Consider the following 23,074-nt stretch of genomic DNA (forward strand, 5'->3'; position numbering starts at 1 on the left):
TTGGGTTGACTCAACCGCGTATTTGTTGGGGTCTCTTTGATGCGTACTGGTTTGGGTTTCTCCTCATAGTTTGTGTGTGCTCGGTGGTGTGGCTCTCCTTGTCGCTGTCTTTTTCTCTTGTGAATCTTATTGCGGTTTGCTCTCTTGTGGAAACACTTCAGGTCTGTGGTGAAGGGTAAGCTTCACTTGAACTTTCAATTCCTTGTTCATTTTGTGGCGCTTCTCCAGAGGGGGTGCACTCTTCCTGTATCGGTGCTCTATATGAGTTCTTGGTTAAATCGGTGTATACGGTCCCGGGTTGGAGAGATTAACATACTAATATGTTTTTGTTGTTGTTTTTATAACGAAACATGTTTGTATTCAATTATACTATATTTGTTTTAATCTTAACTAGACTTTGACCCGTCCGACCGGGCGGGTATATTGTTATTTTTTTTAAACAACAAATTTTTTATATGATTTATATTTATACACATTTTCTATAATAATAACTTACTTTCGGATATAAATTAAGTTAAAAATTTTATTCTGAAAATGAAATTGTGTTATTTATATTTTAACCATAGTTAGATGTTATTATTAATTTGAAGATGTTATGAATGTGTTGTGCAGTTTGTTTAATATAATATATACACTATATAACAATACAATCACTTTACATATTGCCAACCTAATTATAATTATGTGGCCCATCGATAATTTTTAAAGCCTATTATCAATCCATTATATATATAAATTAACACAAAAATCAAAAACAATTTACATCATCAACAGAATAGTCCGGGAATGGTCAATACATTAACAACTTTTTTATAATTATTTCCTTTACTTTTCTGTCGGTGTCTTCTCTTCCCTATCTTATTAACTTTTCATATTCCTCTTCTTCTTCTCCGATTAAGATCTCATGCAAATTAAAATATGTATCAATACAAACGATTGATCAAAGAATCTGTTTGCGAAAAATCAATCTATTTGATTCAGGATCTACATTTATCATACATCAGGTTTGACTCTCAATTGTTAAAATTTTAAACTTTGGTCAATTTTTTCTTTCAGCAGCTAGTTCTATTTCTCTAGATCGGCCATAACTAAGTATATGAAGACATGAAATATAATAATTAATTCTCTAATTTAGGGTTTTGTTAAGATATATTTCCAAGTGTATATCAAGTTATCAATTGATCGCAAAGCTAAAGTCATTTTTTTCTGTTGACAGATAATACTAACTGATGCTAATTAAAAGTTTGTGTTAACAATTCTAATACTTGTCTACTTCTAATTTTAACTATAAGTTTGTCTATTTTTAATACAGTGATAGGAGAATAGAAGGAAGTTGTGGTTCTACAATAAGAGAGCCTCAAAGATAAGTCCAAGTCTCTATCTTGATGCTTTATATAATCGTTAAGCTATAAATGCAATTTTAGCAAGAATGTTACTAACTGTTTTAAGAAATAGATGCTTAATTGTCTAGCTTAATGATTAATCAGAATATTATCAAAGAAATTCTTTGGATATGGAACAATACGACTTATATCTTTCATTCTTAGTAATAATTGTTGTTAATATGATTTATACGACAACTTTGTTTCAGGTACATGGTGAATTGACCAGAAACTAAGAATGTAACCACAATCATCAAAGAATTATAAATTGGCCAGTACATTCATATAACGAATACTAAGGTTAGTTACTCAAAACTAAAAAAATAGTATAGGATTCATACTATTATGAATTGACTGGTTAGTTTAGAACGGCTTGTTCATTTTTTTTCTAAGTAGTTTTTGGCTTAGAATTACTCTTATATCATTCTTCTTTTGTTTTGGAGATTTAAAATGAATTACTTGAATGTGTGATAATGCTCATGGTATGCTTAGTTTTGCATGAATCATGGACAAAAGAAATAACACTGCATCAAACTTAGATAAAACATGAGAATTATACCAAACTTAGAAGGTTCAAAAGAGCTTAAACTTTAAAAACAAATTCATAACATTGTTCAACCATAGAAACAAAATCAAGTCAACTTTCAATCCTGATCTTCGTTTTCAAGGTTGTTAAACACTTCTTTGAAAACAACATTCTTAGTCTTCCTCTGAGGCTTTCCATCCTTGTCCACAATAAGGATTTTCAATCCTTTCTTTGAGGTCACCCTAGAAATTGCAACATAGAGCTGTCCATGTGAAAACACAGGTCTAGGAAGAAATAGACCAACTTGAGAGAGTGATTGTCCTTGGCTTTTGTTGATAGTTATTGCAAAAGCAACAGCTAAAGGCAATTGTCTTCTTCGCATTTTGAAAGGAAGTTTCTTATCTGATAGATGTATCAACAACCTAGGAATATAAACTATGTTACCGACTTTCTCCCCAGTAAGTTTTCTAGCACCAACCATGAAATCCATCATCTCTGTTATTTGCAGTCTGGTTCCATTCATTAAACCCCCTGTAGAATTAATATTTCTGAGCAACATAACAGGACAACCAATCTTCAATCTCAAACTATGGTTTGGCAGTCCAGAAACTTTAATACTGTTCAAAAAATCAGTACTGGGTGCTTGATTATTTGCTGAGGTCAAATCGGATGGATCAATACTGTCAGAACTAATATAGATCCTTTCTTCACCTGAAAAAACATCAATAAAGAAAACGTTAAGGTCTAAAGCGCATATCAATGTTTACATTATATAGAAAGTGTTGACTAACCATCAAGTTTAGATAACATATGATCATTAATCATATTAACATCCTCATTAGTTGGACATAAGATTGCTCTCTCTTGAAAAAATATAGGATCCTGTAACTCTCTGAGGGAATCACTGCTTCTATAAATAGCATGGCTTATAGTCTCAATAGGATCCTTGGGGTCAATTATTAAAAACTCATCAGGAATATCTATCAGAACCTCCCCATCATTTGGCTCCTCAATCTTTCCATCGCCAACATCCAAAATCCAGTTGGAAAATTCCTTAAGATCATTTGCTTCCTCATCAGTCAGATTATTGGAAGACAATCGCATGTTTTTTGTGAGCTTCAAGACCTTGCAGTGCTCCCAAAGATATGAAGAATTCATTGCAGCCAATACAATCTCTGCCCTACCAGCTCCGGTGATGACTGGAAGTACTTGACGAAAATCACCTCCAAACACAACTACTTTTCCACCAAATGGCTTGTTTCTATGATTTCCCATAAGATCCTTTAAACTTCTGTCCAAAGATTCAAAACAATACTTGCTCATCATGGGTGCTTCATCCCATATGATAAGTGATGCTTCCTTTATAAGAATAGCCTTATCTGTGCCATGAACAATATTACATGTGGTAAACTCGTCTGGATTAATGGGTATGCCAAACCGGGAATGAGCAGTCCTACCACCTTGTAACAAATAGAGAAGCAATTCCTCTAGATGCAGTATTCAGTACTATATCTCCCTTACACCTTATTGCAGCTGATAGGATTCGCCACAAAAATGTCTTTCCGGTGCCACCAAATCCATAAACAAAGAACATTCCACCTCTTTCAGCATCAACAGCACCAATGATCTCATTATATATCTTCTTCTGTTCATTCGTCATCCTAAGTATATCTCTATCATGAGCTGCTCTCAATTCTTCAAGATTGTAGTTACGTTCATCGAATATCAATACATTTTCCATCCGACTACTATGGCTTTGAATCTTTGGCATAGATTCATACAACGATAAAGAACTCTCATTCCTTTTCATAAGCTTCTCAATCTCTACCAGAGCAAACTGTTGTTTCTCTTCAGCAGTTAAAATAAGTCCTGTAAAACATATATCATGAGTAACGGAATGAGAACAATATATGTTTTAGAAATGATAAGTCACGTGTTTTAAAGTGATAACATAAAAAGCCAAAAAAGTGATAATTTGATACCTGGTCTTTTCAGACGTTTCCTATGATGATACTCACTGTCTTCTGACAATAGTTCCCAAGTTTGTTTGAAGACAACCTCTGGTTGACTCAAACTATCAGAGCATAGCATCATCACTAACATCTCTCTAACAAAGGATGCAGAACTTTGAAAATTGTGCCTTGCTAAATCATCAATATACTCTTGATCATCATCCAATAAACCTCGAGCAAAACATGCATCTTTGTACTCAGCATATACTACATTGTTATAGGTCTTCAAGTCTTGAAAACTGGTAGGACCTTTAACGATGTTCAATAACACTCTTAAATAATAGGCTGCCTCTTGCTTGCGCGGAGCGAAATTGATTCTTCCAACACTAAATCCTTGTTTTCTTCTTTTGAACATCTTTTTACTCTTATCAAATGTATATAAGTTGGGGATCTGAGCATAAGTTAGAGTCCTAGCTAAAGCATCCACTTTATTCAGCTCAAACCATGCTAGAAACATTGTATTCTCAATGAGTTTGCGGCTGACAACGTCCTGAAGTTTGTCTTTACCTTTGAAAATGACTTTTTGTTTTCCGGGTAGATGGAATGTGAGTTTCTCAACCGGAGTAGATCTGTAATGAATCGGATATTTAAAAATTCTCCAGGCACCTTCACAAGCTGAAACATATCTATACAATAAAGACAATAGTTAGGATTCATACTTTCTAGTCATTTACCAATATAAAATCGTAATTAAAATGTAGAATGCATCAATCACCTGCAATCGAAGAAGTTTTTTATTTCATTCTTCTTTTCCTTCACCACACCTTCTCCAGCAATAACATTATTTGATGCATCCATCTCTGGTGGTTCTACTGCTACAGTGACCCGATCTGCTCCCTTGTTAATATACTTAAATAAGTATTTAATAGAACCAGCTTGATTGCACCACTCGACATTGATGTGAGCTCTATAACGAAGAGACAGCTTCTTGTTATACGGGATAACCCATCTGTTATCGAGTTTAATGCCGTTTTTCTCAATATAAACACCTGATTGTTCACGTCGCCTATACACAGGAAAGCCCTCTTTGTTAACTGTAGTTTTCTCTGCATGTCGTTTAGGATAATTCTTCTCACAATTCCTATTTTCCATACATGGTGAATTCATGTTGGCAGCTCCACATGGACCGTGAATCATCATGTCCTTAACAACATTATACAGCTCTGGCTCTTCATCTTTATCTGGTATTTCAATGATCTTATCTATGTCATCAGTAGTGGGAAATTTCAGGTCAGGATGCATAAAAAGTAGGATGTGAGCATGAGGAAGTCCACGTTTCTGAAACTCTACTGTATACATAGCTGAAAAAATCAAGAAAGCAATCGAGTTAGTCCAAAAATTTGATACACAGAATTTAATAACTTGAAACAGAAGTACATACATGAAACAGTTTTTCCCAAAAGTTTCTTCTTCGTTAAATCGTCCATCAAAGAGTCTAGCTTCATCTTAAACATTCGACAAATGATGTCAGGTCTGTCGTCAGCCTTCAATCCATGTTTCTGTACATATCTAGTTATCTCTAGCCATTTTGGATTGCAAGTGAAAGTGATAAATAGATCAGGGAAACCAAAATGCTTGCAAATGGTCATTGCATCAAGATAGTTATTCCTCATGTATCTAGGATTTTCTGTGAAAGTTGCTGGCAATATAAACTGCTGACCTTGTTCATGCATATCGATGTTGCCTGCACTTTCAGATTCTTTAATAGAATCATAGCTGTCGGATCGCAAGCAAGTCTGGTTAAACTTGAAATAACGGAGCCTGTTTGATTCAATGGTTGTGTAAGCATCAACCAGAAATTGTTGAAACAACCTTCTTGATTTCAGAAGAACATTAGACTCATTTTCTCTATCTTGAATCTTGAAAGCAAAAAACTGTCTCATACTAATTGTATCTTTCTTCAGCTTCTTGGTAGCTTCTGTGACACCCTTCTTAATACCAAGTCGAAAACCATCCTCACCATAAACAAATATCAGAGGATACTGTAGTGCAAGGTATGAAATATGAATTTCACTTATTCTTTGTAGCCTCCCTGATTTTTCCTCAATAACAATGTCCCTCTTATCCATTCCTAATTGAAAATCCCCTGGAATTAGTGCTGCGACTTCAGAAGCAGTTGGCATGCTATATGTCCTTCCATCTTTTAAACGGTCACTAACAATCCTCATATGTAGAGTACTCTTAGGATTATCATCCAATCTGTGTCTAGCTTGTCGAAATTTGGAGACATATGGATTGACCTCGTCTAGCATAGCTATTATTTTCTGGATGATCTCCTTTTTCAAACCATCTTTCTTGCCTTTGCTGTAAACATTGTTAATGTAATACAATAAGTATTGAATTAACTCAACATTCCAAGAATATGAATCATCGGAAAAACTCATTTAGATAATACCTTAATATGTTAACTCTATTCTCTGCCTCATTCTCTGTGTCGACAATGTATAGCTGACCAAACTTTGCAGAATTACCATCTGGAGGTTTCAAACTCCCCAGTCTATGGTAGTTTTCACCTTGAAGCTGAAACATTTTTGGTCCTAACCCTTTTGGAAGAGAACGATCTACCTTCCCTCCAATAGAAGTAAATGAAAATACCATGTTATAAGGCCGGGTATTCCTTTGAAAATGGTTGTTGAGCTTATCATCTCCATTAAGTAGCCTTTCCATTAGCTCCAGGTTTTTTTTTTAAAAGAGGCAACTGAACTTGACCTTGCATACAACATAGAGTAAATATAGGTTTTCTTGACTTCCTACTCTTGTTTATACGCTCCACAATGCTCACATATATATGTTGCATCACCTTCATCAACATAATCTACAAAACACATATTTGGGTCTGGTGAAAAAGAATTCATGGTAGTCTTTGTTTTCATACATATACAAATTCAGGATGGTAGATTTTTGTTTCAGAACTTACCACATTCTTTTTTTGCAACCTTGGCAGTTTTAGATTTGGTATTGTAGAAAGCTTGTTTCATAAATTATGCCATTGTAAGGCCCCGACTTCTGTGATTATCTGTTTCCATTTTTATTGGGTTGACGACATAAGCATTTTCTTCATCAGAATCAGTACTCTCTATGCTACTACAGTCAAACTCTTGATCATTATCGTCACGCATTGTTCCTGATAAAATTCAATGTAACTCGAGTGAAAAACAATTTTATGACAACAACACAGAAAACTAATATAATTACGAAATTACCGTTAGATGAAACATCTGATAGTTCAAAGTCAGCATCATCATCATCATCCAATATAACACCTGAAATTTGTTCACCTGAGGCTAAGTTCATAAAACGAACAGTCAGTTTGAAGTTGCATTTAACTCCCTTTACTTAAAATAGAGTAGATAATAACTGAAGTAAAACTTACATGGTATTTCTGGATTTTGCTTACTTTTTTTCACTGATTGCAAGCTTCTGACATTTTCTTTCATAATCCCTAAAATGCATTGTAATACGTTCTCAATGAGATATAATGATATAATGATAATTAGTTATCATCTCAATAGAGTTTAATACTAGTTATGAGTTTTCTTTTCTTTGTAGGTTCAACAGCCACAAAGAGATTTCCTTGGGAACTCCTTTGAATACCAGAAGATACAGGTATGTTTTTAAGATCACCCAAAATCCGCTTAAAAACTGATCTTAATGGTATTGAATGTTGAATAGAATTCCGATTTGAATGCTGTAAACCATTACTTTGACGATTAGTAGCATTACTTGTATTATCCATTGATAGATGACCATTTTCCCTGTGGAATTGGGTCAAACCATTATATTGTCTCTTTCTCATTGTGACCTGCTAATCAAACAAACATATAAGTATTATGTTATTGAGAAAGAGTCATAGATGTCGATTGTTGAAGAATTGGAAACCTTAGATTTCGATTGGTGTGTTTTGTGGAAAAAGAGAATGATCACGTAAGTCATTTGTTTTGATTATAGAATATTCTGTAAGGTTACTTGGCGGGTTCACCAAATTAATTTAAATTTTTTGAGATTGATATTTCAAACAGAATAAGTTGGAGAAAATAATCTGTTAGGATAAATATATTATTGTTTGGATAATATATTTAAGTTACATTTTAAAATCCATTAATGTCCATGAGGAGCAACATGCTTTCTGATCATCTACGGTCTAAATTTTTATAAACTCTATTTATATATAAATAGACATAAAGAAGTTAGTATTATAACATGTTCTTACATAAGTTGATCAATTTAGACGACGTAATTGATTGTATAAGGGTTTAAAATGTATCTTAGTTATTAATCTTTGAAAGGGTCACAGGATTGATTGTATAAACATTTAGTTTTGTTTTTTCAGGACAGTTTATGCTATTATATTGTCTAAAGGGATTCCAACTACAGCATATGACAAGTAAGTATTTATTAACGTTAAATGCTCGTAGGTTATAAAATATATTAGATCATCACATATAGTAGAATATCTTGAAGTGCTATAAAATGAATGACATCATAATCAAAACTCAATTATTTTATTAAAACTCAATTTTTTTTCCTAACTGATAGTAAAAAAAATATCAAACTAATACGACAAACTGAAGATAACATCATAAGAGCAAAATAAAAAAAAATATGTTTGAGAACATAAGATGCAACCAAATCGTCAAATGCACACCCCTTTTAACTACTCTCCATCATTCATTTTCACCTTGATTATCTTAGAGCATCTGCTCTTTGAAGTGAAAGAAAGGTCATCAATCTCATTGTGGACTTTTCGTTTTGATAGTGGAGTTGAAGAAAAACATGTGATGGCTGCATTTTCAATGCTAACGGAAGAATCCTAAAACATTGAATCATATAAAGAATATTTTGGTCAAAAATACAAATATGGTTAATCTATTAGTTTTAAAAAAAATTAAAATTACAAACCTGTCCTGGTAAATGATCACATGAAACTTCAACGTGGGTTGTATCTTCAGTATTATCATCGTCAGACTGAGAGAATATTTCATCAGCATACCAAGTTCCCCCAATGTTAAATATATGGCATCCATAGTCAACATTGTCTTTGCTCACATAGACACCAAATTTGAATGTCTTCCCAATCAGGTCATTAATAGTGTTAGGCAAGTCCTCAAAATCCTTAACCTAAATAGAAATATAAATTAGTTTTAATAATTATCTTATTTATAAAACAAAATATGATATCTCAACTACAACTTATACATACCTCTTCTAAAGATCCATCCAAGAGCACTTCAGCACTTACTCCCAAAATGTGTTCAGCAATAGTATCAAGCAACATCACGGGTAACTCACCAGTTTCATCATTTAATAGTAGATGTAGTTTAAACCTAATAGAAATTTCCAAAATAGTAAAGACATATATCAACGATATTATTGAATCAAGATTTAGAAACATACTTAGGTGCAACATGGGTGACTGACTGATGGCATGTACCACAATGCCTAAGATGTTTCAGAGGCACCAGATCCATATTAGTAATGTTGGTCACCTTATTGAAGTGGCACTTAACACATCCAAAGTAATACCATGCTCAGTATGTGTCTATTGCATAAATTGTTGCCTTAACAATGCATTTTTCAATCTACAAAAATAACAATAGTGTTAGTAAATGTGTATCTTATAATACAAAAAGTTTACATACAAATAAGAAAATGAACCTTAGTTGACATTATGATTTCCAAAATTGTTCTCTCTGGATAAAGAGACCACGTTTCTGGTTGTCGTTGGTTTCCAATCGTTTTCACAACATGTGGAACAGCAGCAGTGAGACTAAGGTCATTTGGCATCCTAAATAGTAATAAGTAAACTTTGCATTAATATATTTATGTATGATCCTAATAAAATATGTAATTATTATGAGACTATAATAGAACATACAGTCTTATATAATCTTGCAGAATAAATCCAGGTGGATTTATCTCCACACTTGAAATTTCAAATGCATTTGTTATCTGGACTTGTCCTACAACAAAAAAAATTACATTACAATATGGGCACAAAATCATCTTTTAAATATAAACTTCTTAATAGTTTAGTAGATATCTTACCCATGTACACTGAGATTTTAGTAAATCTCAGTAAACAGAGAAAATTCTGATTAACTTGACCAACTTTGTATGCATATAACATGTGTTCAGCACATACACCCCAAAGACAAGTTGCTATTTGGTGACCGCTGATAATAGTTGAAAAAGGTCGTAATATATTAAACACAGATTTTTAAACATTTGAAATATATATATTTGTGAAATATAATTAGTAACTTACTATGAATCTGTCAAAGTAAGTTCCAACTTCTTTGTTTCTTTACCTTGCAGTGGAACAACCTGAATATTGCCAATATCTATTGGATGACCAATAACATCTACAACCATATAAACAATATTAAGATAAGTATCTATAAAAGGAAGCATATAGATTATAAACAAAAACACTTGTAAGTTACCAATAAGAAACTTGGAATCAAGATTTCCGTTCACAATTTCTGGGAAAGTGGTTAATGACAAAAAAATGTCATCATTTTGCAGTAAGGAATTGGTGACGTTGGTGTTACTTGTGATCAATATAATGTATTCATGTCGCGTAGGTCGGTAATTTCCAGCAGCTGCGGTTAGAGAGAAATTCTCAATAAATCTCCATTGTCCAACCACCAGTTTTTGAACACGAGAAAAGAAGGGTCTCTTGCAGGTAGCATGAATTTTAACACCCTATATTAACATTAGAAAAAATGTAGTTCAGAAGTTAGCAATATATCGTTTGTGAAACATAAGACCATAACAAATAGATACACTTACTGTCTTATGTGCGAGTATGAACTGAAGAGAGTTTCCATTCGATTGTTGTGTCCATAGATGCAGAACTTTCACTTCAACCTTCCAAGTGTTTTAAATGGTTTGACATGGTTCAACAAAGTTATTTGGTCCGTTGGAACAATAGCCATTTTTGTGTCAGTATTTTTAAACGTGAGGTGTTGAAAATATAAGGAGTTGGAATATGTTTTATAGTGATTTGGTAGTAAAGATAGGTTTAGTGAGGATCGCGTGGATATTCCATTTCAACATCGTGAGGATATTCCATACCATCTAGGAGTCTAACTTGAACTGTAGAATCCATATTTTGTAGGAGAGGTTAAATGAAGTTAAGATATGAAATCTTTATAATGTAGATAGAATGAGCATTTTAATGGATATCTGATTTTAAGGATGAATATATTAAAAAGTTATTCGAATATAACATATATTTTGACTATAGAATCCATATTTTGTAGGAGAGGTTAAATGAAGTTAAGATATTAAATCTTTATAATGTAGATATTCAACCGCATTCTGAATTTAAGGATGAATATATCTGTTATTCGAATATCTTAAATATTCAGATATAACATTTATTTTGACTATGGGATTTTATTGAATTTGGATAAATTAATTTGTTGGATAAAATATATTATTGTTGAGGAATTATATTTTGGATACAATTTAAAGTTATTATAGTTATATTTCATATTTTATAAAATCCGTTATAATATCATAACTTCGTCAGTATTAATTTTTTTTTTTTGTTTTGTTAGTGGAGTTTCTTAATTAATACCAGTTGTGCTCTTATTGCACCAGGTTTGCTTCAGTTTCAGGGATAGATGTCAATACTTATATATCAAGGCGATCATAAAAGTCAAGTAAGACGACCAATGACTCTTTCTTTGTGATTATGATTGTTGAATAGAGTAGATTGTTCAATACATTATCATAAATAGTTAAACATTCAATAACAATAGTAAAACATGAACCATTTATTTTATTAATACTGAATTGAAAGATAGAAGCAACTACTTAAAAAAACAAAATAAAACACATGAGTAAATGTTATTATAAAAACCAAAAGCACAACTGAAACCAAATAAGAAAACAAAAACTAAGCTAGTCTTATTTTTAAAAACGAAAGCATAACTGAAAACAAATAAAGTTCTTTTTTTCCTTCTACTTAGTTATCCTTCTCAAGTTTTATTAACTTGGTGCATTGCTTCTTGGTAGTGGAATTGAGATCAGGCAGCGCATCTATTTCCTCTTTTCTCTTAGATGATGGAGTAGACAAACCATAGGATATATCTTTGCTTGAAATTTCACTCTGAGTAGACACCACACAGAAAAAATATTAGTGAAATATAGGATAAAAAGTCTATATTATATAAAAATATTTGACCTTGTCAGACGATTTAGTTGAAGACATGGTGATAACTGGTTCATCACTTTCCTGCTCTTCAGTTTCGCATTCATCAGCTTCGGCTGCTTCAGCTTCAATTTTAGCCAATTCTTCAAGAGTCCACACCTTTGATATTTTATAAGTGTCAGCACCATAAGAAACATTATCCTTATTGGTTTGAACTCCAAAGTGAAAGGTTTTCCCGACAGCCCCTGCTATTTCTACTGGTAGTAGCTCTGGATCCTCCATCTTATAAAAAAATGATAAAAGTATGGTCATCAACTATATTAAAAATTAGATAATATATTGAATTGAACACTTACGTGAGACAAATTATTATTCTATTTACCTCATTGTATGACCCATCCCAAATTTGTTTAGCCATACAACCAACTACTTTTTGAGCTTCACTGTCAAGAAGCAGCATCTTAGTATTGTTGTTGTTGTCTTTAACCAGAATATGGAGTTTGAACCTAGATCACACATACAAAGTTAGAACTACATTTAAATATTCGTAAGAAAAATTGTTTATAGGTTTATTAAAAAATGGTTACTTTGGTTCGACATTTGATACATTTTCATGACATGTATCACAACGCCACAATGGTTTAGTTGAATTGGCCAAAACGATTTCACGTCTGATCCTTGTCACCTTTTTGGTGCATTGGCAACATCCAAAGTAAAACCAAGCCCAGTCCGTATCATTACCATAAATGGTAGCCGTGATTTGCACTATTCAATCTGTTGAAAGAAAAAATAAGGACCAAGTTGCAGGATTGATGTGAAAATAACAATTAAAATATACCTCTTTTGCGGCTATCATTTCGGCTACGGTTTTAACTGGATATGTCAGCCATACTTCTCTCTTCCGCCTTAATTTCTTTTTAGTTACATCAAGCCCAGTTGTTGTCAAGGACATATCATCTTGGGATAACCTTCAATATAAGCATAACGAACAAAACATTTATAACTATAGATTTTGCAATTCATTTGGACATTTCATAGACTAAAGTATACACTTACAACTTCATATACCCATCAGATTCAGGAATGCTTGGATTGATTTTCACATCAGATGCGTCAAAGGAATGTGTGACTTGTAACTCTCCTATATAACAATAAAGAAACTACATAGTCAATATTAATTAGTTTAGGATAATTGTATTAAAAAAAATACGCTTCATATTAACTAACCTCTATAGGAGGTTATCTTTGCAAAACGGATCAAACATAAAATGATCTGTTTATCTGCTTCTTGACAAGACACTTGAAATTGTTCAGCAAATCGTCCCCAAAGACAACATTTAATTGTGTGTCCACTGTAAAATTTTTAAACATTTATATAGCCAGGTCATAGCATTTTAAAATTCTCGTAATATACATTATTGTTTAAAATCTACCTTGTGTCTCTTAAGTAGAATTCACATTTTTTCCTTTCTACACCACTCACTTGAACGGTCAGCATATCACCAATTTCAACAACTTGTCCAAATACATCTGAAAAACATACAATATAAAATCAAAAATAAGGATCACGATCACCATTGTTTATAGATTTAACAACAAATATATAAAATAAGAAATATGTACCAATCAGAAAATCAGGATCAAGATCTCCATTGTTGATAGATGTAAAAGAGGCCAGAGATAGAAACGGAGTTTCTATTTTCACATCTGAGGAGGCGATTGATGTGTCATTGGTTTTAGCAATTCTGTATGCGTGAGCTGTTGTTCTGTAATGCCCTCTTGCAGGAGATACATTGAAAGTATCAATAACCCTCCATTCGTTAATAGGAAGATCTCGTTGAACTTTAGCAAGAAAGCCATGTTTGCAAGAAGCATGTATCTTAGCACCCTATAATGAAACAAAAACGAATTAATAATCGCGATAAACACTTATTCCACATAAGAGTTTGAAAATGATTGTTGTCTCACAGTTTCATCAGCAAGAATCATTTCTAAGGATTCCCCACCAAACTTTGATTGTTGTTTCCACGAATGAACTGCTTTGACATGAACTCGCCACTCTGTTTTCCAGGGTTTGATATCACTAACGAAACTTTTAGCTTTTGGAGGCATAATGTAAAGAATGGAGAGTAAATGTAGTTATAATAATGTGGTGTTATAACTACAGGTATATATAGCGTGTAGGCTTGAGATGTTCCAGGGTTGTATTTTGAACGGATTAGGATATTCCATAATGTTGTTTAAGAAGTTATGGAATATTTCTGTGATTTTGTATATAAATTTGAAAAAATATATATATACTTTTTGTTAAGATTTTATGTCAAACAAAACTAACGTGATCCATATATATATTTGTTAAGATTTTTAAGATATATCATAATATTTATGTTCGTATCTTTATTGGTTTAACATTTGGTATTATCTTGTTTCTTTTACATCTGAAATTGTTTTATTTTGAAGATAACCGTGGTTGATTGTTAATTAGGATCAGTGGTTTGTTCGAGAGCCGGTAAACCGATCTTAATGGTCCTACAAATAATTTAGGTAATGGTCTCTTTCAGGTGGTGATAAGCAAGAAGATGAAACTGGGACTGAAAAGTTAGTCTGATTAATTAATTAGGTAATCGTCTCCTTCAAGAGTCTTGTTGATGATGAACTTTTGGATTATGGAAGTGTAGGTGTTTATTAGTTTTATTGATGATGAACGTGTATATAAATCTACTCTATATAAATGCTTGGGATGGTTGGAGAAGTATAAAAGGTTGGTTACATAGAAAGAATATGAAATCAAGTGTAGGTTTATTAGTTTTGTTGATGATGAACGTGTATATAAATGTAAACTATATAAATGGTTGGGATGGTTGGAGAAGTATAAAAGGTTGGTTACGTTAATTTTGAATATGAAATCAAATAGTTTAGATAAAAGGTTAAGTATAAAAGGTTGTGATTATTAATATGTATGTAAATTAATGGTCCTAGTAAGACTTTTTTTAAGTAGATAAAAAAAGTGTCTCTATTTTAATAAAGTAGATAGTAGTGGTAAATATAAATTTCTAACATTCATAATTTAATTTAGCTGATTATATATTCTTTCCATAAATTAATTTGCGGCATCAGTCAATGTATAAAACGTAAGTTTATGGATGCAAACTTTTAAAATACTAAAAAAGTTTTATATCTGTGAAATCGTTAGCTATATATTTAAGGGAATTGCATTGATGATAAAATATGTATATGATAGTGGTTACTAATTGGTTAATTTGTGTGTTATGGAAAGTTTTTATGATAAATTGGAACACAAGTTTTGAGATATAATTAATTCGTAAATATTTTATATTATTACTCTGATATAATTTTGTTAGTTAAAACCTAAAACAAATATCATTGAGTATATAAATAGGTAGCCTTGACACATTTTCTCATCATAATATTCTTCCCAAACCTAAGCTTTACAAACAAAATAAGTGATTGATGTTATGGGTTTATGATAAAGTATAACTTTTAAACTTGAGATATCCAATCTATAATATATAGTTTCAAATGATCATCTTACCATGCGCATGACGCAGGTTATCACCTAGTAGATTATTAAAACATGATCATTGCTACTTCTTGCCTTTCATTTACCTTGGTATATTATTTTTCTACCATTACTTTTTCAACGGGAATTATATCCTTCATTGAAGACATAAAGATAATTTAGTTACTAAACATTATGTGGTTTTAGCTATGCATTAATTGGAGCGCAAGTTATGCCATATTAATTAGTGAACTAGATTTTGACCCGCACGCCCGTGCGGGTGTATTTTTTTTTAAAACAAATATGATGCTATTTTCTTTTTATGTCACTATTTAGGGTTGGGCAAAACACTCGAATTCAAAGAATCAAACCGAACTCAATCCGAATAAATAGTACTAAATCCGAACCGGAATTGATTAAATATCCAAAGTATTCAAAATTTTGGTATTTGAAGAACTGAAACCTAATCCAATCCGAACCGAAGTATTTTGGGTATCCAAAATAGATTTATATACTTATATATATATTAATTAATTTTAGATTTAATAGATATATAAATTAAAACATCCAGAATATATATGATACTTTAAGTTCGCATAAATGTTTGAAAATAAATACAAATAATTAAACGTAAATATCTTAACTAGTTAAAAAATACTCAAAACTCTAAAAATACTTAAATAATTATTAATTCTCTATCCAAATATTTAAACCAAACCTATTTAAATTGGTTATCCAAATCCGAACCAAATCCTCAAAGATCTGAACACGAAATCCAAAAAGACTCGAAAACGAACCCGAACTCCCACCCCTAATCACTATTATATATATATATCCTATATGTATCATCATAGGTTACAAAATATGTGTTATCATATAATTAATCATATTTTATACATACCATCAAATAACGTTTTTTATAATTAATAATATTTTATACGTACAATCATATAAATAATTTCATATATTATATTTTAAAATTTAATGTGAAATATAAAAGCCATAATTTAAGTTGGTGTTTGAAATTGGGCTTTGTATTGTATTTTTATTATATATATTGAAAACATTTTTATAATAGTTATTGGAAAATATGTTAGTAAAAATCAAATTTTGAATATATGTATATTTTTGATATAAATCAATTTTAAATTATTATTTTGATTTGAATATATATATCAAGTAACATAGACCCATTACTTTTTAATACAATGTAATGGACTTTTGATTTTTTTAGTAGCATAAGCCCATTATTTTTTTTCTAACTTACTGCTATCCATGTTTCCAAACAGAACTATTTTTTTAATTACTATTCATATTGCCAAACAATCCCAATTTGTACTTCAATTTTAATAATATAGATATTTTATATAATTGTGGTGATTTTATTTCATCAGATTCACCCTAGACCCATATCATTACATTTCGTTTACTGATTTTGTTATATAACTGTGTTTAGTTTGGCAAGCTGTTATCCTTTATTATTATTCTTAATAGGATTGCAAACGAAAAGTTCTGAAGACACTTTTTTATAGCAGTTGTGGTCATCTCAGTTTTTTATTTATTTTGTTTCCCTATATTTTGTTCCTTTTATATTTTATTGTTTTATTGCCTATAATTCATTTTCTTATATTTATTAATTTATTTTATGAAAACAATGATTCTATTGACTATGTTTCGTTTTATCTTTACTTCATAATTAATTTTATATAAGTTTTTGCTTACTCTTATAGATTCACTTCAGTTAAGCAAAATAAAATAACACAAGTTTTTAAAAAAATCGAAATATACTTTATAAAGACATTCACAATTTCGTGAAATCCCATATTATATAACATGTAATATTTCTTTCTATGACTTTTACCTTTTCAATATCTATAGATTCAAAGTTAGATAATTTTCTCTTAGGCAGCAGATATTTACGGAGCTGTGGATTGGATATATGACGTAACCTACTGACGGGAACAATGGTTTTATCGATCATAAAATTCGTTTCTTTGTAGTAGATATGGAGTAAGTAGTCGACATTTATAAATATAATTGACAACTTTTGTCAACATCATATATGTTGAAATTCCTTTTATTTTCACAACTTATAGAAACGTCGTCATTAAGTGTGTTGCTTATTAAACATTTGCTCACGCTTTCTAAGATTTGTGGCATTCGACAGATGCAGACGTTGTACTCTGTATTTTATATTTTTGGCAAATTAATTGGAGAAAAGGTAATGTACTTTAATTTTTTTTAAAGTGGTCAAGCAGATATTATCTGTATATTTTTATCAAATTATTTTGGTTATCATGATAAGGTCGATTTACGAACTTGACTAATATTGATGGGTTTTTCAAAGTTGTGTTTGAGCCCAATGATGTTCCTGAAATTGATACTTTCAGAAAAAGGTAATATATTTCGTTTAATGAGTTCCGATTTATAATTCTTTGTAGTTGGATAAGTTTATATTTTTTGTTAATTGTCTTTCTAGGATTGAAAATAGAGAGTTCTGAAGATACTTTCCACAGCAGTTGTTCTTTTTTCCTTAGAAACTTTTCCTTATAAGTTCTGCTTTTCATATTTTATTATTATCTTATCTATGTTTCGTTTAATTTTATGAATGAAATATTTGGATTGTCTATTTTTCTTTTTTTTATCTTAATAGCATAACTAAGTTTATATAAGTATTTACTTCCACATACTAAACTTTGATTACACCTAACCAATAACACAAGTTTTTAACGGTTTAAGTAATTGACCTAATACAACATAATCAATTTAGTTCAATCCGTCATTGTATAACATGTAATATATGAGACGCGAACTTTTACCTTCTGAATATCTATAGACTCTAAATTACAAATTTTTTTAGTCTATTCACTCCGTGTAGGGCGCAGATCATCATCTAGTAGATTATTAAAACTTGATCATTGCTATTTCTTGCCTTTCATTTACCTTGGTATATTATTTTTTCTACCATTACTTTTTCAACGGGAATTATATCCTTCATTGAAGACATAAAGATAATTTAGTTAATGTACCTCCATATAAATCTAACTAAAGCTAATTGTATGACCGTTGCCTTTTACTAATGAATTTTTCTTGGGTTGTGAACCAACAAATTATATTTTGATATTTCATATTCCATTTTTTAAAAGCAAAATAATAAGTATTTGCCAAGTTATATTATATTTTTTTTAAAGTAAAAATAAATACAAATAGTAATATGTCAAAAAATAGTAATAGTTGCAAAAAGTGATTTTTTAAATAATTTTAAAGCAAACACTAAATCCTAAACCGTTGGGTAAACCCTAAATCTTTGGGTAAACCTTAAACCCTTGGATAAATTTTAAATCCTAAATCATAAACACTAAATCTTAAAAACAGTAAACTCTTAATCCTAAACCCTAAATCTTTGGATAAATTATCCAAGGGTTTATGATTTACCTGATAGTTTAGAGTTTAGTGTTTAGGATTTATTATTTAGGATTTACGGTTTAGAGTTTAGTGTTTTGCTAACAGAGTTAAAAATATTTTTAAAAAAGTCTTCTTTTTTTGGCAACTACTAATATTTTCATTTTAAAAACATAATATAACTTAGCAAATTCTTATTATTTTGTTTCTTTTTTAAAAATATATGGAATATAAAATAACAAAATTTTATTGATCGATGAACCAAAGAAAAATTCTTTACTAATATATAAATATTTCCTAACATTCATTTAATCAAAATGGATATGAGTAAAGCGTAATAGGGTGGAATGAGATTTTATTAAGGCTCTACTACAAAAAAATATGTTTTGATCTACATTGGATTAAACTAATAATGGAGTGTATCTCGTCGGTTCAATATCGGGTTTAAATAAATGGTCAACCACGGGGTCTCATTGTTCCACATAGGGGTTTACGTCCAGGAGATCCTCTATCTCATTATCTATTCATTTTATGTACTGAGGCTTTGATTGCAAATATCAAAAAAGCGGAGAGAGAGGGCAACTATTAACGGGATGAAGATAGCCAGAGCATGCCAATCGATTTCTCATATGCTTTTTCCGGACAATAGTCTATTTTTTTGTAAGGATTGAATAGACTTATCTACTAGGTGATGATCCGCGACCTACACGGAATATGAGGTCAGAATTTTAAAGGAATATGAGGTCGTATCGGGTCAACTCATCAATTTTGACAAATCCTCAATCCAATTTGGACATGAGATTGAGGAATCAACCAGACATGAGTTAAGAGATATATTGGGAATCCAGAATTTGGGGGAACGGGATCTTACCTAGGTCTACCATAAAATCTTAGAGGTTCCAAGATACAAGTTTTTAGCTTTGTGCAGGATCGGTTAAATAATAAGGTCAATGGTTGAACTTTTAATTTTTTTACTAAATGAGGAAAGGAGGTGATCATTAAGTCAGTGGTCACGGCATTACAAAATCATATGACGTCTTGCTATCGTTTACGTAAGACAACTGCAACAAAACTGACAAGTGCGGTAGCCCAATTTTTGTGGAGTCCAGGGGGAAGCACAAAAGACATGCAGTGGAAATCATGGGATAAAGTTTGTGTAAATAAAGATGAAGGAGGTTTGGGTTTTAAAGATATTACTGATTTCAACACAGCAATGCTTGGTAAGCAGTTATGGTGTCTGATAGATAAGCCCCATACATTATTTTCTGGAGTTTTCAAAGGTCGGTATTACAGGAACGCCTCACTCCTTGAACCGATTCGTTCATATGCTCCGTCATATGGCTGGCAGAGTATAGTATCTGCTAGAACTCTAGTAAGCAAAGGACTAATCAAAAGGGTGGGATCGGGATCATCTATATCTGTATGGAATGATCCATGGCTCCCAATCACTCGCTCGAGACCAGCAAACAAAAATCAATATAATCTTTACCCAAACCTTACAGTGGATTTTCTCATTGATTCCACTTCTCGAACTTGGAACTCGCAGGCAATTCGGGTTTTGGTGGATCCCAAGGATGCAAAAATTATAGAAAGTATACAACTGAGTAGAAGTCTGATGGTAGATAGATATGAGATATATACGGTTAAATCAGGATATCAGATAGAACGGATTTATCCAGACAAGGAAAAAACACCAATACTGATTGGACCCTCAGTTGACGTATTAAAGGCTTTCTGCTGGAAAATACGGTGCCTACCAAAAAGAAAACATTTCTTATGGCAATTGGTGTCAGGATGTATATCAGTTAGGAAAAATCTGCGAGCGAGAGGGATACAAGGGGACAAATGTTGTGCAAGATGCAGAACCGATGAAGAATCGATAAACCATGTGTTTTTTATCGTCCTCCAACACTTCAGATTTAGGCCATTTCAACGATACCTTCAAATCCAGCCATTTTCCCAACAAGTTCACTCTTTACAAACATGGATCATCTCTTTTGGCAAGTTCTCCTGCAGATGGATGATCATCGGTTTGTATGGATCGGATGGTACATTTTAAAATGACGGAATAACAAAATCTTCAGTAATCTGGACAATGATCTCATGGACACACTTAAATTGGCAGAAACAAAATCTACATTATGGGCTGAGGCACAAATATTTGGACACACAGAGGACACCACCACACATAGAGGCAGTGATCCTACCCTTAATACCAAGAAGATAGTGTTTCACAGATGGTTCTTGAAAAGAGAATGATATAGTCTCTCGACAAGGTTGGTTTAGTACTCTAATAGGTTTTGATGGGTTGATGGGGGCGAGGAATGTTAGGGCTAATATCTTCCCTTTTCATGCGGAGATGGAAGCGCTATTATGGGTAATGGAACGTATGAGGAACTTACGACAGTTTCAGGTTACGTTTGCAACGGATTGTTCTCAGTTGGTGAAGATGGTTTCGGAACCAGAAGAATGACCAGTTTTTGCAAGCTATTTAGAAGATATCAAGACCTTGAAAGGAAGTTTTTCAGATCATAGATCATTTATGTACCAAGGACACAAAACTCAAAGGCGGATAGCCTAGCACGTAGTGTCAGGAAGCAACCGTTTTTCGTCGTTCACATGGATGCAGATCTTCCGGTTTGGTTTACAGAGTCAGTATGAGTCGGTATACGTTGATGACAAAAAAAAATTCCAATTTTTTTGGAGCCAACTTCTTTTACCTACATTTATTAATCGACGGTTTCTAGATATTAATATGGAAAATTAATAACCTCAACATTGAAGTGGATAGCGTCGGAACTTTTTCCAGTGTCACGAAATAGAAAGGTCAGTGTGAATATTTAGATTTTAAAATATACCAACCTAATGAGATGATATTATAAAACTCGGGTAAACCCGTCATACGGACGGGCAAATAAATAAATTAATAATAAAAATCTATTTTAATGTTTGATTTATTTTTACTAAAATTAGCATTGACATTCATAAATTTCTCATAACAATTTTAACTATTTATTTGACTATACATTTGTAAAATATAATTATTTATTTTCTCTCAGTGTTTATTTTTAACTATAACAATAAGTCGATAAATTTTCTTAAAATTACAGTACATTAGATTTAGTAGTAAAATTATTTTCGCTCTCAGTTATATATTTGTTTCATGAATTAAATTATTTATAAATATTTTTCTTAAAAATGTATGATATACACAATATAAAAGAAATAACTTAATTAGTATAAGAATTTTGAAGTTCTGGCCGGATATGTGTTAGGTTTGCATTTGGATATGATGTATATGGTAAGATGTTTGCTTTTGAATAATGTTTTGCGCGAAGATTTCAGAAGGTAAACTGGAGGAAGAATTATATATGATATGAGTTATTTTGTTTGTCTCTAAAGCTAGTTTATAGTATTCAATACTGGTTACTTTGATTCGCGAGAGCAGGTTATTTTGGCAAAGAAGTATTGGGGTGACATATTTGATAGGCTGCGTAAGCTTTCAAAGGTGTTGGTGTTGTTGGTCTTTTTTAAATGTGTTCCCATAGTCAGTGGGATTACTTTTTTTGTTATGGACTTGCAAAGTTTGGTAGATTAGTTTTAAATAATTATGTTTGCGGAAGAGTTTTAAGCTTTAGACAGGAAAAGGGTTATGTATGTCGGCCAATTATTATTTAGATGATCCTCCCTGGAAAGCTAACTTCACCTTCTTATCGAGTAAAGAATGATATTTGCCAAGGAAATAGAACCTAAGTTGAAATGCTTTTTTTTTAATGTCTATTGATACTTTGTCCAAACATCCAAGGTGGCGAAGAGCTTGATAGTAGTGGTAAGAGACCGTATGTTTACTTGCATTAGAAGGTAATGTTTTTATGATTATTGTTTAATTATGATTCTTTATTTGCAACAGAATCAGCTGTGTTCCGTCAAGGTGCGACGAAAACGAACAATGTGTATGTTTAGACAGTTCCGGTCCCATTAGTGCATAATATTGCAATTGTCTTTTTTTTTTCAATGCTGAGGACCAAAGATATAGTCTTTTATTGAAATAATGGATCGAGAAGCTAGACT

At 31.7% G+C, this 23,074-nt stretch overlaps 1 protein-coding gene and 1 pseudogene across 12 annotated transcripts; one reads left to right on the top strand and one right to left on the bottom strand.

Annotated features, from left to right (window-relative positions):
- The first annotated feature begins 1,448 nt into the window (after positions 1–1,448).
- Positions 1,449–23,074, top strand: LOC108870173. 12 transcript variants are annotated; one of them, XR_004448962.1, is made up of 7 exons: positions 1,449–1,682; positions 7,470–7,526; positions 8,251–8,304; positions 10,505–10,605; positions 11,529–11,590; positions 17,507–22,832; positions 22,914–23,074. XR_004448962.1 is itself a non-coding variant. In XM_033274226.1 (7 exons), exon 7 carries the CDS (start codon positions 20,034–20,036, stop codon positions 21,060–21,062), a length of 1,029 nt encoding a protein of 342 aa, XP_033130117.1. In that variant the 5' UTR covers positions 1,449–1,682; positions 7,470–7,526; positions 8,237–8,304; positions 10,236–10,354; positions 10,446–10,605; positions 11,529–11,590; positions 17,507–20,033; the 3' UTR covers positions 21,063–23,074. The 12 variants fall into 12 exon arrangements, 11 of the variants coding, with proteins under 11 accessions (XP_033130117.1, XP_033130111.1, XP_033130116.1 ...); XM_033274226.1 differs by adding an exon at positions 10,236–10,354 and having other exon boundaries at positions 8,237–8,304; positions 10,446–10,605; positions 17,507–23,074; XM_033274220.1 differs by having other exon boundaries at positions 17,507–17,997; positions 18,081–23,074.
- On the bottom strand, positions 1,894–7,458 carry LOC117126416 (annotated as a pseudogene).

This window comes from Brassica rapa, chromosome A07 (assembly GCF_000309985.2).
Source record: "Brassica rapa cultivar Chiifu-401-42 chromosome A07, CAAS_Brap_v3.01, whole genome shotgun sequence".
NCBI lineage: Eukaryota > Viridiplantae > Streptophyta > Magnoliopsida > Brassicales > Brassicaceae > Brassica > Brassica rapa.